Raw genomic sequence first — 18,139 nt, 5'->3', positions numbered from 1 at the left:
TTTCATTTAAAGAAGCATGCAGTATTTAAATCGTAACAATAAAGATATCCTTGTTTTGGTAAGGTTGTAGTCAAAACGGCCTCATGCCAGAATGGCCTCAATACTCAAGTCAAGACGGCCACAACAAAAAGTCAAAATCTCCACAAACCTATTTATTTTCAAAATGACATTAAAATGTCATAACAGCCACAACAACAACAAATCATACCCGCTACAGTTCAAAAGACAAAGTGGACATTATATAACAATGAATGAACATCCAATGTGAGCCAGAAAACATGTTGCAGAGAATTATTACGTTGACGCACAGGACCTTGTAACTAATAATAATAACAATAAAAGAACTCGCAAAAGAAAAATCGTAAACGAGGCCGAAGGCCTTGTGCCTCGTCTGCGAGTTTTTTTTGTTTTTGTTACTGTAATTGGTTACATGGTCCTGCGGTGGCAGGTTAAATTGTTATTACAATGTATAATCTCTTACAGTTGTGTTCACTTGTTTTAACCAACCTCATCAAATTACTTTGATCTCTGTACTGACCTGTGTACGAATTTGTTGTGAAAACATGAATAAAGTTTTATCCTAATGAGGAAACCTTACATTTTTTTTAATTCAAACTTATCCGGGGCGGTCGGGGAACCTAGTGGTTCAAGCGTTCGCTCGTCACGCCGATGACCCGGGTTCGATTCCCGACATGGGTCCAATGTGTGACGCCCATTTCAAATGTTTTGACATTTTGCTGAGGCCGTTTTGACTTTAGTTTTTTAAGCCATTCTGACATGAGGCCGTTTTGTCCTGCTCCCCTTTAGGATTGTGGCCGGTTTTACGAAAGGTAATCGTGGAAAAGAAAACGAAAACAAATGATTACCCATAAATAATGATTTTATGTATTATTTCCACAAAATAAGTGAAATTCTCATTTTGAGAAAATCGCTGTCGCTAGATATGGCATCCCACGAGCATTCGTTTAACTTATGGTTCTCCCACCTGCATGGGGATTCCACTGCTCGTCTCGGGGAGCAAATGAATCGGATAAGTCATGAACGCTGACTTGGTTAGGTCGCGTGTCATGGTACCCTGACGGCATGGAGCGTTGCTCACAACATGAATCACTAGACTTTCCATTATTTTCAGTCCGTAAGCATTATGGTTTCTCTGAATGTATAAAGGAGAACAATATGAACCTAGTTGACCCCACAGGCCTCGGCCTGAGACAAAAGTGGTCAAAGTCAAAGTGAAACAAATCACTCTACTATAGGTGCAATATAAGGCGAGATGTGAGTGAGTGAGTTGGGGTTAACGCCGCTTTAAACATTATTCCAGTTATATCATGGCGTGACTGCTTTATGTGGGAGGAAAGCCCGAAGTGGTGCAGGTCACGGACATTCACCACTTCGTTGAAACCCACGAGCATGGGCATGGTGCTGACAAACCTAGAAACCTAATCAGGGTGAACCAGGATTCGAACCCACAATCATAGGTTTCTGGCGTGCCCAAGTGACGCAACTCTGCACAGCGAATCGCGGCACCTTAGACGACTGGGTCACCCGTGCCCCTGAAAGACAGTATGCATCTCATACATATACAAAATTGAAACATTTTAGTGTTTATGTACAGATTTAACAATTTTAATGATTAACAATTGGAAAACAATAATATACTAGCTACTGAATCTGTTAGTCGTTTCTATATATTTGTGTACAGACAAAAATATATTTGTATTCAGTAAAACATTTAGGTTTGTGTCATAAAAAAAATACTACACTGGCCAAAAAAAAGAAACTCATAACAGAATAATCAGTGTTTCATTATATTTTTAATGAAATAGGATTACACAATAAATAACGAAGATACAACAGCCACATTTTACACAGGATGAGGCACGTTTCTTACACTACAAACAGTCTTTCAATGTTCTATTGTTGGTTCTATTGATGAGTATTGGCTCTGTTTCTACAGTCTTCATTCAGTCTTGGCATGCATCATAGGAGTCAGTATACAGAACATCGGAGAGTGATTCGCAGCAGGATTGCCAAATTTTTTTATACCCATCGGTATAAAGGTTAAGTAGCCGTATTTGCACGTGCAGCATACTTACACCTTTTCTCCATGCAATTGCTCCCAGTTTGGTTTCAAGATGCTGTATTTTGGCAACAAGTCACCAAATGTTGTGTTCGGGTGCTATAAATTAGTGTAAGGTCAATATTCACAGTTAGCAATGACATTTATATTGAGTTCAAGCCTTCGTCTTTAATAACAGTCAAGTTTGACAAACATATTTCAGCTATGCGTTTCTTTTTTTGGCCAGTATATGTACTCCCCATTTACTGGAGATGGTATTAGAAAAGTTAAAACGAAACAGGTTGTAATTTAGTATGTTACAATTGTGTCTGAATCTAGTGTGCAATATGTTTGTAGTTCTCTTACCGCAATTATAGTACATACATGTAGGTGGTGATGTAGGCTGCTGAGATGCGACAGATTTAAAAGAAGAAATTGACGAAATATTCCTTACTTCTGACGGTAGATTATTCCATTTGCCTAATGTATCTATAACATAAGACCTTTTAGACGTAGTACATGGTAGTACAAAATCCTGGCGGTTTCTGAGATTATAATTGACGTTCTGTGACACAGATGGTGGTATAAGACAAGTTACATGTGAAGGGCATTGCTTGTTTATTATTTTATTATACATACTTACGAGTTTCTTGACGTTTCTTCTATACGCTAATGGCTGCCATCCAGTTTCGTGATTTAGGCTGACACGGGAAGAAACTTTAGGTAATCCTGTCACTACCTCAAGCTGTAGTAATTCTGATTTATTAGCATTGTAGGAAGAGTAACATATTCTAAAGTCGGTCTGCTAAAAACTAGATATATTCTAGCCAAGTTTGATCTAATATTTTTTTTCATTTTTGATAATGTAGCACCAATGTGCTTGTGATAGTCTACTCTTCCTATACATGTGTTATTGAAAACTATTGATGGCATTTCATCTGGGGTTTTATGCGCGAAGAATATATACATGGTTTCGCTGGGATTGAATTGTACTAGCCACGTTTGTGCCCAGTTTTGTAATTTGCATAGATCTTTATTTACTGAGTTTTCAATATGTTAAATATCGGGAGATGATATGCCAATGCTGGTATCATCTGCGAACAAACGTATCAAATTTCTCATTTCATAGCATATGTCATTAATATAGATAACATAAATAATAATGGATCAAGGACTTACTTGCTGTTGCCCTGTCTGGCGCTCGGCATTAGGGGGCTAACACAAGGACAGGTCGGCTCGGAGTCAGCATACAGTGTCTGAGTGGGGTATTCATGTTAAAAAACGGCATGGTATCACTGTAAAATCGGCATCAGTTCGGACTAGTACAAGCAGCCACACACACGTATGCACGTCGCTATATAAGTGCAATAATCTTGGACGGGACGTTAAACCCCATTTCACCTCATCTCTTCAAACAAAAGAGGTAATATGTAGTTTATTGAACCTGACAACACAAAGAATCCGGTATATGAATTGGATATATGTTATTGGAAAATGTTGGTGGCCTGATAATCGACAAACTGTGCGTCAAAACGCAGCCCTTGTCGATTTACAATGTCTTAAATGCCATTGTTTTCACACTTGTTCAAAAATCTCATGGAGGAAATCAGTAAAGCAAAATGCACCCGCAAGTTATGGCATTCGTAACTCGTGGTGGTGGCTATAAAAAGACAAGCATAAGCCAATAATTTGTCATTCAATTGTCAACATTTTTCAAGTTCGAAAATTCCGGGACTCAGTGTTGCCGATCGGAACATCGCCATAGGACGTATCCAACGAGGGGAATAGCAGTCTTCTGTTGCACGCCACTTCAACGTCCACCACACACCATTTGCCTCTCTGGGGACCAATACACACTGTTCAATTCCACTGCAGACCGTCCGAGAACCGGCCGACCAAGAGTTACCACCCCTGCGCGGGATCGCTACATTCGACTGTTCCACCGACGTCATCGTATTGCCACAACTACACAGACTGCAGGACGCATCCCCGATTAGAGGAGGATATCGGACCAGACTGTCTGGAACCATCTTCGCGAGGCTGGAAGCCAGAAGACCAGTTATCGTCCCTGTGTTGCAACAGATCCATCGACAGCAACGCCTGCGTTGGTTCGATACCTTACAGCCTTGGAATTTGAGAAACTGGAGACGAATGTGGTTTAGCGATGAATCACGATACCCTTCACCTCGAGATCTGATTTGGTTGTGGTTCGGGGAAATTTGACAGCAAATTGCCACATGAATCTAATTCTTCAACCTCATCTTCTTCCAATCATTGACCGCCAGAGGGAGCTGTTTCAATAGCTGTGTCACGGTAGACTACCTTCATAATGCCAATATCAACAGCTTGCCCTGGCCGTCGAGATCTCTAGATCTCAACCCAATCGAACAACTCCGGGATGTACTAGATCGACGTCTACGTCAACGCCAGAACGCGTTACAAGCAGAATGGCGTAGAATTCCGCAGGACAGGATTCGTAAACTTATCCGAGGAGATGTAGAGTCGTGATTGCTGCCAAGGGGGCACTGAGTTCAGCGCCACCTTGTGGCCTTATGTGACATGACAATGAACAGTTTTCGATGCCTTTGTATAACGACATGTAACTATTGAGCCCCAAAATTTCATACTTGTATCTATGATATTAAATTAGATATGTCGACTTTATAAGGTACAATAACTTTACAGTTAAATGTGTTCAATCATACTTTATAATACCGATAGTTCCTATGTGCTTTCAAAAGCATCTGGAATATATACGATAAATGGGGGAATGTCCCCCTTCTTCAACCCTCACTTTGAAGTCGAATATAATTCAACATACATCACGCGCACAAATACACTTCACAGTTTTGGGGGGCACGGGTGGCCCAGTCGTCTAAGGCGCCGCGATTCGCTGTGCAGAGTTGCGTCCCTTGGGCACGCCAGAAACCTATGATTGTGGGTTCGAATCACGGTTCGCCCCAATTATGTTTCTAGGTTTGTCAGCACCATACCCGTGCTCGTGGGTTTCACCGAAGTGGTAAACGTCTGAGACCTGCATCACTTCGGGCTTTCCTCCCACATCAAGCTGACACGCCGTGATATAACTGGAATAATGTTGAAAGCGGCGTTAAACCCAACTCACTCACTCACTCACTTCACAGTTTTGAATTCCGTGGGAAATTCCCTGTTCTCATGTGATATCATCCACTGGCATTTAAGGCAAAGCAAATTACTGAAAATGACCTCTGAAAATTAGGTACATCGTTAATATCGCCATTGTTCACACATTACTAAATCACCATTCACGGCGTTATTTACAGCGTGTTTCGAAATCTAAATTTCGGATATTTACTCTGAGAAATGAATTTCACAAATGGCATATTAGTGATCACGGGTATCTGTCTTATATCAAATCACCAAGGATCATACCAAAAAGTCGCCGTAAAAGCAAGAATCGTTTAGAATGTTTTGGAAAATATGCAAACACGAACGCCGAAGTGAACTTTCCGTCATATCGGATAGTGTTTACATAATCACGTTTCACGTATGGAAGTAATCAGACGTCAATAGATAACATCACGTATATACTCTTCAAAAGGAGAAAAGCCAGACAGATATTTTTGGCCATAAAAGCAAAATTAGCAGATCAAGAGGTGCAAAATGTGTTATAGAGTCAGTGACAAATTTCCCGGATCAAAATGATCACAAAAAGGACATGCAAACCATTAGTTGGGAAACACGTACGATTCGGAAAAAACGCTGCCAGTGCATTAACAAACGGGCACTGGAGCTGCTCGCACTGCAATATGAACGGTATTAAAGTGCAGGATTTTTTATTGTCTGGCATCTGCGTCAATCGAACAGTGACAGTCAAACAACATGCCAATATTAACAGAAGCGCAAAGAAACAACGTCATGGGTCGCTTGCAAGTAGGAGAATCCCGATCAGCTGTAGCCAGGGTTTTCAATGTAGCGCCCAGCACCATCACAAGGCTATGGGATCGTTTTCGGGACTGTGTAGAATCTCCGACCAGACCGTACGAAACCGTTTAAGAGCAGCAGGTCTACGAGCAAGACGTCCTGTTCGACGCGTCATATTGACTCGATAACATCGTCAACAACGACTGCATTTGTGTCGTCAACACAGGGTATGGCCTCAATTGCGATTGAGAGATGTCTGGTTCAGCGACGAATCAACGATTTCTCCTCCGTCGGTGGGATGGTAGAGCACAGGTCTACATGCGTCGGGGAGAAGGTTACGCCGGAAACTGCATACAGGAAGTGGACAGGTTTGGTGGGATAATTTAGGCGGCTATCTCTCATCATGTCAGGACAGGTTTGGTCCATATCCAGGACAACCTTACGGCTCAATGATACATCAACGAAATTCTCCAACCTCCCAATTACAGCCAACGGCTTATTCCAGCTGGACAACGTTCGACCGTATCACAAGAGCCTGTCTACACAACAACAACGTTGGTGTTCTCCTCATGCCCTCCAGATCCCAGGATTTGAACCCGATATAGCACATATGGGATGAATTGGATAGACGGCTACGCCGACGTCAACCACCACCCCAGACGTTGTAGCAGTTGGTTTTTGCGTTGCAGTCCGAGTGGGCTACCATTCCCCAGGATGTGAATCGCATACTCGTCCTTTCCATGGGCAGGAGATGTCAAACTCAGACGTGATACATACATCCTTGAATTCCTCACACATCTTAGAATCAAATGACAAATGGTCATTGTCACTTTAAAAAGTTGTCTAGATGAAACCCTGCAATATAAATTAGGTGTGAAAACGAACGCTGCGGTCGGAAAAGTGCACTTGTTTGCAATGTAAACAAAGCAAAATTCACATTTTACACTGTGGCATTTTGTCCTATTTTGAGTTATCCATCGTCTATTCGTTGCATACACTGGCTCAACATTTTCAGAATATGCATGGAGAGAGAGTCGTTGCAAGAATTAAGAAATTAAAAAAGATACATAGCAATGATTTGGTAAATTCAACAGAAATTGTGAAAGATTCCGACCACCGTGACGCCATGAATGACACAAAATCACGCACAACGGACTATTTCTCTTGGCTTCAGTGAAAAACATAAAACCAATTAACAGTACACAGATTGTCTGAATGTTTGAACATTACTTACATGTCACATTTATATATACATATATGGTTCCTGTATCAACGAAAGTCCCCTCGTAAGATCCCGCGTACTGTTTACACTGAATGTACGCCATTTTGTAAATGTCGGTCACCGGTAATGATGTCATACGTCAACTTTGTTGTACATATTTGGTAATTTCTTTAAGGTGAAGGTACTTGTGATGTAGATTTTGCGTATATTTTATACATTGTTACACATAATTAATTTCACCATGGATATATATCAGTGTTCTGTATGATATACGTAGATATAGGCCACAAAATGTATGAACATTTGATAATCTACAGTAACTGTTTGTTTGAGCATTGTTTAGTGTTGTATTCGATATTTCTTTCCTTTAGAAGATGAAATTTAACTGTAACATGTACTTATTCCTTTGGAGTATCATAGTCAATATTGTAATTTCATATAAACAGGTTAATGAATAACCGTTCACTTTCTTTTAAAACTGAAACTTAATACATTAATTTAACAAGACGCAAATCGTTTGTTTTTTATGTCGTTTGATAGACAGAAAGGTTACGTCTAAAGATTCGCCAGGGGCGCGTTAATCACAAACGATTTACGATTTATTCCTCTCGTGCTTTCAATTCTTTATTTCATTTTGTCCAAGAATTGTAAAAAAAACATATGAACCGTGACATATACCCCGATGGTCAAACCTTATACGATTATCCTGATAATTCTATACCTTTTATTATTGCATCCTTTTATTGTATCATTCTGAGACGAGAAAAAGAGAAATAGTCACATAATAATGAACAAAGACATGTCCAATGTTGAAGATAATTCTGTTTGTTTCGAAATATTTTTAAGGGTATTTGATTACAAGATAGACACAATTTTATGGATACCAAATTCTTAAATACTGTGAAAAGCAACGTTTCGGTATAGATCCTTATACCGTTTTTCAAGCAAGACTGACAAGGAGAATTGTCAGAATCAGTTCCAGTTATTCATGCCAGGTTATCAGGATGCCGTATGAGTCTTGCTTGACAACGGTATAAGGATCATCCGTCAACTTCTAAGTAATGCCTATCAAACAAGGTATTTAATTACGTAAAATTATGCCAAACAGGTGCGTGTCTTGTCCAATTAAGATACACAGTAAACTATCTGAGCAAATCTCTATTCGGCTTGTCCCGGAATAACACGAGTTGTCACGAATGTGCATTATTCTTCGCAGGAACGCACGGGAACCAGTCTAAGGGAGTCGGGAACCAGCTCATATTACACTAAGCTGGTTCCCGACTCACTAAGCACGTCGTCAACTTGCGCCAAGCCTATATTGTGATATCAGAGACGGGGCCCAGCTTACTATTACAAGAGCCGAGATCGATATACACTGGGTTACCGTCTATGGGTAAAGGCATAAGGTGTGCCGGGGCGAACCAATGGCACCAGTTTAACACAGATAGTATAATGTCCACAACTAGCTATAGTTCCCTATTCATTTTACACATGTATCGATTTCAGTATAGGTAATATGCGATTATTTCAATAAGGATAATACTGACATCATGACTAGATATAGTTATACACAATCAACAATACTTACTACCAACAGTAATAGATGGATTCAGTATGTCGAGTAACTGCGAACGTTTGGTATTGGGAAATAGTATTTGCTCCCAAAATGGCGACGACCTTGGTGAAGTGAGTTCTGTTCTAAAATATGTACTTTGGTTATTGTAGCTAGGTTTGCAGCACTGTTTGAGTCAGTTATTAAGAACAACTAATCAGGCAATGTATCATAAGCAAAACGTGCCTAACCACAACGTACAATCGTAAACAACAAGATAACCTGCATAGAAACTATGCTGCTGCAGATGATAGCCGGATCGCCTATGTTGTGTTCGATAGTGTGTGGAAATCTTTAATATTATGAGCTGTTAGGCAACAGATCTCAGAGGGAAAGTATATAAAAAGTGATATTTGCATATTTGTCCTTTGTTTACATTGATTTACGGCTCCACGTCCGGTCATGGAAGCCATACGGATCGGTCACTTGGATGTGTTGGTTGGTTGGTTGTTTTACGCCGCACTCTGCAATATTCGAGCTACAGTGCCGTGCCAGTTATATTCGTACGATCCAAAATGGCCGCCGTTTGTTTACATATCGACTCGCTTTTACAGAGCTTCATGTATTAATGAAGAAATTATCTACATACCTTAATACTTGGTAAGAGGCCATAGTCAGAACTTTAGATATCCGGCGTGGAATAGATTCATAAAGGCCAGGAATAAAGTCTAGCTCAATGTCCTGCCAAGTGATATGGATCGCTTCAAACATCTGATCTTGGTTAGTGATGTCGTTACCATGTCCTGTAGTTTTTTCTTTTGTTTTAGCCAAACATTTTCTATAACATTTAAATTCGGTGATTGTGCTGGCCAATCCATCGTGTTTATGTCATTGTCGGCGATGAATTTGTTCACAATATTTGCCCTAAGAATGGGCGCATTGTCGTCTTGTAATATATAGTTATTGTCTGGAAAATATCTACAACTTCTATGTATTTCTGGGCATTGATGTTACCATTTACACGCACCAAAGTCCCCACACCATGATAACCGATACTCCCCCACACCATCAAACTCAACTTCCTGATTCGAGGGGGACACATGCACTCGGGTCAGTCGGCTTCATTTTCCTTTCTCCAAATGTATACATGATTATTATTTACAGTAACCACCTGAATCTCATCAGTAAAGATTACATTTTTCCAAAAATCATTGACAGTTTTTTGACACTACGAGCATGTTTTATTCTGTTCATCCCCCTTAACAACCATCTTTTTTTCGTGATGCGCCTGTGAAATCCTTCTCGGTGTAATTCCCTTCGAATTGTTCTTTTTGAGACAGGTTGGTCTCTCACCGAATTGAAATTACCAGTGATGTCCTTCAAAGGTCTCTGTCTATTATTTTTAACGAGTCTGAACAGCGCGGTGCGATCTCTATCTGACAACTTTTTTTGTCTAGCTTTACTTGGGATGTTTTCTACCTAACCCGTTCTCTGAACTTTAGCAAAAATACTACCCAAAGTAGACTTGGAAACCCCCAACAGGTCAGTAGTCTTAACTTTTCCCCTCTTCTTTTAAATTTAACTCTATTCTTTTCACATCACTACTCAATTCCTTAGATTTTCTCTCCATGTTTGCACTGATTATCGTATGTTTTGATCAAAACAACAGACGACACTTTGAAGAACATCACGGGACGGTCACGTGATCAAAGTGACGTCATGTCAAATTTAACATGGTTCCTAGTATTATTGATGCTACGCGGAACATTTTTGTGCTCGTAAAATATTCGACAGTTATAAACCGTTATGGATCGTACAAATATAACTGGCACAGCACCGCACTGTATATTACGGCGGTCTATAAATAACAGAGTCTGGACCAGGCCATCCAGTGATTGATATCATGAGCATCGATCCACGCAATTGGGATCGATGACATGCATGGATGTGTAAAGCTATTTTGTCATGCACCTCACTGTCTAGTTGTAGTAGTATATCTATATCATTATGGAACACGATATGTAAAGCGGACTGAAAGGCTAAATAATTTTGGCCTGTATGTTATCATTTTAGAATTGTGTTTGATTGCAAACAAGAGAACTGTGCGGTCACGTGATAAGCCCACACTCCAGCTCTGGTCATTGGAACAGAAACATCTCTCGTGGAATAAGGGGACCAAAGCCAAATGAGATTGAGCTTATCGGCTATTGTTTTCAAACAAAGCTTCAGAACAGTCAGCAACCATTAAACATACAAAATGAAAGTAACACAATCATTATGATTTGATCCTGATTATTATTTTCTTGAGAAAAGATTAATTTTATTAAAATTTAGTAATTAATGTATTGTTACAGGCTAGCCAGCAAGCTTGCAATTGGTGCTGGTGCTGTGTATGTGACCATTGACCAGGGTGTGTGGAGCAACAGCAGCAATGGCAGTCAGGCCCTGGAAAAGGTGAAGGGATCTGTCCTGCCTGCTGCCAGTGACTACGCTAAACAGGTAGGTGACATCACCATCATAAACATGCAACACTCATGCTTCCAAATGTAGATTCTCTTAAAGTAAGGATAGTAACCATGATAACAGAATTGAAAACTTTTTTTGAAACAGAGAGAATCAACAATATCTTCTGTGATAATTTATTATCTTCTCTCCTTTCAGATTCCGTCTTTAGATGATGTCAACAACACAGTGTTAAGTGGCTGGAACTCAGGTAAGCTTGTCTCTCTTTGGTACTTATGGACAGTAGTGAGTTAATAAATGTCACATCAGCAATATTTCAGCCATATCGTGACGAGTATGGACTAATATACTTTAGACATATAATAACTTTTAGTTGGGTCGTCACCTGTGTATGTTATATATGTTCATGTAGGGTTTGAAGGTTGAAACGTCTGCACATTTTTTGTCTTGCATAACTGTCATCTGTGTATAAACAAGTACAGTTGTGCCTCGTTTATACTTGCGTCATTTCACAATTCGTCCGTATAAACGAATTTCCGTACAACCTGCTCCTTACTGGAAGAGTTACTTCCCTTCAATTGTGCAACTCATGACAGATGACAGAGCAAACAGATACATTCACTCAATCTTTATTCATACACGTTTCAAAAAGTCTGTCATGGAAGCTTGAACTGTCACCAATTGTCGATTTTCCTATGGTATGTCCAAATTCAGTGCCATAATGCTTACTGATGGTTTCTAAACTTGCTAACGGGTGTTTTTCTTTAAACAGACAAATTTCCCTTTTTTTGCGTGCTGTAACTGCGTGTCGCTTACGTTTCGCTGGTTGACAGGCCATACTTACACAACTTTGACCTCTGACCTCCACAGACGCCATATTTATCGAAGGGGATTACATGTACAATAAACAAGCTCGTCTCAAACGTAACTCAGTGTCACTTGGTTAATTGACTTCTCACGAATCAAAGGATTACCACCAGCGGAAGTGTATTGTCCGGATAAGTGAGACAATTTCGTGTGCATTTCAGTGTTTTGTGTATGAAAATGACCGACGGGTTCTGGAAACTGAATTTCCGGATGTACGGGTAAATTCATAAATGCCCAACAACCAAGCCAAACACTTCTCTAAAGTTAGTAGCAACAGTAACTTCAGTAAGAAATTCCAAGATAAACTAAAAAAAGAAACCAAATTCTCCAAAGAAAACACACAAGACAACCTAGAAATAAACCAACCTTACACCATAGAAGAATTAAATCACATACTAAACAAAAGAAAAAAGGAACAGCCACTGGCCTAGACCTCACCTCTTACCAAATAATCAAACACCTACCTACCAAACTACTCCAAACTTTACTTAAAGTATACAACCTAGTCTACCTAAACGGACAGGTCCCATCCTATTGTACGGTGAATTAAAGAATTTAAATTGAAACAATTCATAATTCATCATATTATGAATACGTAACAACTTGTAATGGGTGTGAAAAGTTGTACTAAAAAAGGCTATTTGAAGGGGGCGTGGCCTAAATGCAAATGTTCGATTGGGATTTTAAATTTTCCGGACCCCTGGATCATTTCAGAGAGCTTTACAGAGAAGATTCTGACTTCCCCCATTTGGACACACAGCTCACGATGCTCCATGAAACTAAAATGTCTACCGTATATCGCTGTGTATAAGGCGACCCCACGTATAAGACGACCCCCCTGTACACGCCTTAAAAATCAACCCAAAATCCTATACTCCGTGTATAAGGCGACCTGGAATGAAACACATCACAAGTCTGACTGATATACCGGTAGAAGATTTAACGCGCTCTTGCCGACTGTAGCGTATTTCGCACACGGACATCACAAATTAGTTAGTTAGTTACTTTGGAGATTGAATGTGCGCTTTCCGACTGATGCGTATTTCGCACACATCACAAGTGCGCACACAAACCTTATATATGCAATAAAAATATGTTTATCTTGCGTTGTTTTTTTTTCTACAATGATAGGTCGCGTGTGTAACTCCGGCACACGTCGCCATTTTGTGTTTACACGGTACGACACCAAATTGGTGCCCGTAAAATAAAATTCATTTATGAAGTAATAACATATAAGAGACAATGGTGAGTAATTTAATCGCCAATTAACTATGTTGTAACTAGCTAGGCTTATGTTTGCTTCACATTCAGCGTTTTTATTCCACAATCACTTGTACACACCGTCTCCAACACTTGTTAATACAACTGTAAAAACAGCGGGAATTGATTTCAGCTTCACCGGTTATCACATGTTAGGTCACATGTGCAATATGCAAATGATTACCGGTACTTCCGGCTCTCTACTCACGGATGTTGATTGTTTTACCGTGTCAGCTGGTTTGACAATCTGCACCGAGGAGAGGGTCATTTCAACTTTATTTGCAGAAATTATTAAACTTTATTCAAGGAAAAGAGATACAAATCATGTTTATGTATGGAAATAGTTATTTGAACAGTTATTTAGGACGAAATGCGAAGTTTTATTGTCAAATGCTGGGCTGGCTATCGGACGCCGGTTGACATCGCCAGTGGAAAAAAATGTGAGATCTTCGACTCCGTGTATAAGACGACCCCCCTTCTTAGCCCCCTCATTTTAGGTACGAAAAACTCGCCTTATACACAGCGATATATATAATTATTTCGTTTTGAATGAAAATCGTCCGGGAACCAAGGTTTCCGGATATCTGAAGTCTGTATAAGTGGGGCATGACTGTACAGGAAAACCTGCAAACAAAAGAGCCATCACACCATTGCTGGGGCCCTGGCCCACATGTCATGTAGCTATGCGGCAGGGTGGCTGATGGATTTCACGTCTATCTGTCCCTTGATCACAGACAGATAGATACACAGGTGTCTTCGATACCAGAGGTAGAAACTAACAGTTTCAGTCCACTAGTCCTTACAATGATAGCATAGAGCTAAACCTTGAAAAATGTCAAAATTCGACTAGTCCTTTGGATACGTATACTATTGGGCAGTTTGGCCAGGACTATAGGACTAGTGCCAATTACTAACCCTGGATACCCATGGGATCATCTTCTCTCCTGTAGGTCCTGGTACTAGTAGAAAGGCCAGCCAAGCCCAATTTGTAGACGATTGTTGTCATGGTAGATGTTAATGTTTTGTGATGTACTTGTATGCAACAAACTAAGTCGTGAATGAACCTTTTTAGAAAATAAATTCAATCTCAGGTTCTGTTTGATATGAAAACTAAAAAATTTACAAATGCCCTTTTTTTGTCATTTTCTACTTTAGAGTGGATTCAAAATCATTTGTTTTTAATTATGGTTAATTGTATTGTATTTTGACCTCCCGAATAATCAGCTGGCCATCCATACAGCTACAGATCAATTATTATCAATTATTGATAAACAATTATTGATAAACATAGGAGAAGTAACTTGGAGCAAATATGCTAAAAGCTGAGAAAAAACAACGTATTTCACGTCACTAGTGAGTGGTGTCACATTTATGCATGCATTACTTTGTGGACGTGTAAGATATAACAAAATCAGTTGCTTCCTGTCTTTGGCAATTTACAATTTACAAGTTTGCTTCGGTAAATTTAAACTTCATTTCATCACACTAGTTTATGCAAGATATTATTGATGACATAATTTTCATATCGATAATCGTTTATATTTCTTCACATCAACGCCAGCCCTAGTATAACATGCAGTATATTAAGTTCAATGTAGTGTATAACACATGCAGTAATGTTTGATCTGTGCAGTGAACTCGACTCAGTAACACAAATTTCATCCCCCTCTCCCTAAGGCAAACTCCACAGAAGATACACTTGAACAGCGTAGTACCAGGAAGTCTTGAGGCAGGTTGAAATTACTCTAAATGAATTAATATTTCCTATTGGTTTTGGTCTGAAAATATAGGCAACTAGTACTCTGGACTATATGCCAGAACTAATACAAATATTATTCTTGCCATATGTCAGTAAACGTAAATAAATTTTACTGAAATGTTCCTGTTACTTGAACATGAGCAATGTTTTTACCCAAGCTAATTTTCAAAGGAGATTTTGGTAAAGTTATTACAAATATACTGTTGAAAATTCAATGTGGGTCACCAACTTGGTCAGCTACATTTGCGGTATTTCTTTTTTCACCCATTTAAGCCATTCATTTATACTAGATTATGTGATATGGCCAAATTGTGCAGGTAAGACAGGAGCTAGTTGTTAGTCATATGACTTCCATGAAAATATTTTGCAGTATATGTATATATGTGGGTTCAGATAGGGCCCTTCTCTGTATAGTATCTCATCCTGTCGACACCAGTGCAGCTTAACTTGTCTGTATTAACAAGCAGACAGTTGCATAGGACTAAACAAGAATGTGTACTGTGTGACATTGTTAGGGCGGTTGGGTAGCTTAGTGGTTAAGCGTTCCAGTCATGCTGAAAGACCTGGTTACCATTCCTTACATGGGTACAGTGTGTGAAGCCTATATCTGGTGTCCCCTGCCATGATGTTGCTTGAATATCGCTAAAAGTGGTGTAAAACCATACTCACTCACTCTGACTTGTTATTGATTTACACTGTGTGTTGCAGGGGTGAAGACTGTGTTCTACTATGTGTCATCAGCCCCAGACACAGCCGGGGAGTACAGCAAGAAGGCTGTGTCATCATCTGTCAACTTTGTACGTGGAAACTGATGTGCACTTGTTATTTTTGTGTGGCAGATAGCTGAATGACTGTGAATAGATGCATGTATGTCAAAGGACAGTGTACATAGCACAGCATGTAATCCGTCAAAGAATACTAAAAATGATGAAAAATCCTTCAATCCTGGCTGTTCGGTTTGAGCTGTTTACCTGAGCTGTTGAATGAAGTCTTGGACAGAATACACATCATCATAAAATATAAATATAAAAATCCTGTATATTTATGACAACTGTGATCTGGGGAAGAGTTTGTTGGTTTTCATTAAATATTCACGAAACCATCAAAAAAGATTTTGTTTTAATTTTCTACTTTTTGAGGAAGGTTGTATGTACTTCCTGAGGCAAGGAAGTTAACGGACTATAAAAGTCCAGTTTCCATCCTTGCCAAACAAGGCTAGAATTTAGTGGCTCAATCGTAGAGCCACCAGTAGTTTTTACAAGTTATGTCCCTCCTGTTGATCAATCCAACTTCAACTCACATATCTCTTGCATTTCTTGAAACAAAATGGATGCACACAGTCAAACGATCTGTCGACAATCACGGTCTGATCGACAATCACAGTCTTACCTCACGAAGTGCATTAAATCACTTGAGCAAGTTGAGATGCACACATGAAAAGATTTCGAAAATATCTGTCGATGACTAGTTGACAATACACATGCTTTGCAAATCCTGCTATAGACCAATATCTGTCGTCATTGTGTTTACAAACCAGATGTTGATGCCGTTGTACGATTTTGATTGGACTCTGCATAACCTCATTGGGCCAGCTGAAATATAACTCAGAAATTCCAGCCTAGTTTAACAAGAGTGGAAACTGAACTTTACCCTAGGAAGATGACCTTTGTTGTGCCCTCCAACAGTGGTGACACAGACATATCACTCTGGACTGGGTTGACATCATCATTTCTGGTGTCCCCCGCCGTGATATTGCTGGAATATTTCTAGAAGCGTCTCTCTCTCTCTCTCTCTCTCTCTAAAAGCGTCTCTCTCTCTCTCTCTCTCTCTCTCGAGAGAGAGAGAGAGAGAGAGAAAGAGGATTTATGTCGATTTGAAGCAGACTCAGCTGATGTTGTTTTGAGTCATTTGTAAAAGCGTCTCTCTCTCTCTCTCTCGAATTGATGTCGATTTGAAGCAGACCCAGCTGATGTTGTTTTGAGTCATTTGTAAAAGCGTCTCTCTCTCTCTCTCTCTCTCTCTCTCGAGAATTGATGTCAATTTGAAGCAGACCCAGCTGATGTTGTTTTGAGTCATTTGTAAAAGCGTCTCTCTCTCTCTCTCCTGAGAGAGAGAGAATTGATGTCGATTTGAAGCAGACCCAGCTGATGTTGTTTTGAGTCATTTGTAACCATGGATTATTCTTAGGCTAACCACTATCCATGCATTTGACTGAGATCGGCACGTTGAAATCCCTGTTGTTTACAAACTGGATGTCTAGTTTATCACATGATTTTGATTGGATTATGCACAGACTCAAAAGTCCATCCAAAATGTAACTCCGGCATTCCAGCCTAGTTCGGTAAGGGTGGAAACTGGACTTTTAAAAGCAGTTAATGACCTTGGCTAGGGAAGAAAACTGCTATCAGCCTGAGACTTAGCGACAGGGAAAGCAGCGGAAACATATAATGTATAAAACAAAAGTGGCAAGGTGATGGCTTTGGTTTTCTAGGATTAAGGAATCCTACTAATGAACTTCCTCTCGAAAAGGTCAGACTATTACTGGGCAATATTTTGCATCAAGGCTAAATGTTGTAGAAAACTAACTAAAGATGTGTTATTCCACCAGGACAATGCACAGGGCACAAGTTGGTTGTCTTTGTTGACTGTGGCTTGGAACTCTTTGAACATCCTCTGTCTTTACTACCAGAACTCTCTGCCAAGCAATATCCAATATCCAATGCCTTTGATTGATGTAATCCTACATTATGAATCTGTTGTGCCATAGCTACTGTCTGTGCATCACCTCATCAATTCATAAAAAGCAGATGTATTTTGCATCTCCTCCCTTGTGCTACATCTGCATCTAATGTATCAGCTGGGCTTGGTGCTTTCTGAGGAGGCAATGAGATGTACATTCCTCTTGACAAAGAGGAAGATCAAATTCTGTGCTATCACACATCGCCCAACTGTTTTGGTGATGAATATTCCGAGCTTGTTGAAAAGTAGCAGATGCAGCTAATTAGCTGTAGTCCTGGTAACTAGTGCAACCTCTGATGCAGCTGATTAGCTATA

At 39.8% G+C, this 18,139-nt stretch overlaps 1 protein-coding gene across 1 annotated transcript; it reads left to right on the top strand.

Annotated features, from left to right (window-relative positions):
- Positions 1–8,787: 8,787 nt before the first annotated feature.
- On the top strand, positions 8,788–16,195 carry LOC139461031 (MICOS complex subunit MIC13-like). Its single transcript, XM_071242523.1, has 4 exons — positions 8,788–8,870; positions 11,091–11,235; positions 11,398–11,449; positions 15,794–16,195. Exons 1-4 carry the CDS (start codon positions 8,788–8,790, stop codon positions 15,895–15,897), a joined length of 384 nt encoding a protein of 127 aa, XP_071098624.1. The 3' UTR covers positions 15,898–16,195.
- The last annotated feature ends 1,944 nt before the right edge of the window (positions 16,196–18,139 follow it).

The sequence above is a fragment of the Haliotis cracherodii genome, unplaced genomic scaffold (assembly GCF_022045235.1).
Source record: "Haliotis cracherodii isolate W230 unplaced genomic scaffold, xgHalCrac1.p SCAF_14, whole genome shotgun sequence".
Classification (NCBI taxonomy): domain Eukaryota; kingdom Metazoa; phylum Mollusca; class Gastropoda; order Lepetellida; family Haliotidae; genus Haliotis; species Haliotis cracherodii.
This window is presented reverse-complemented; position numbering and strand designations above follow the sequence as displayed.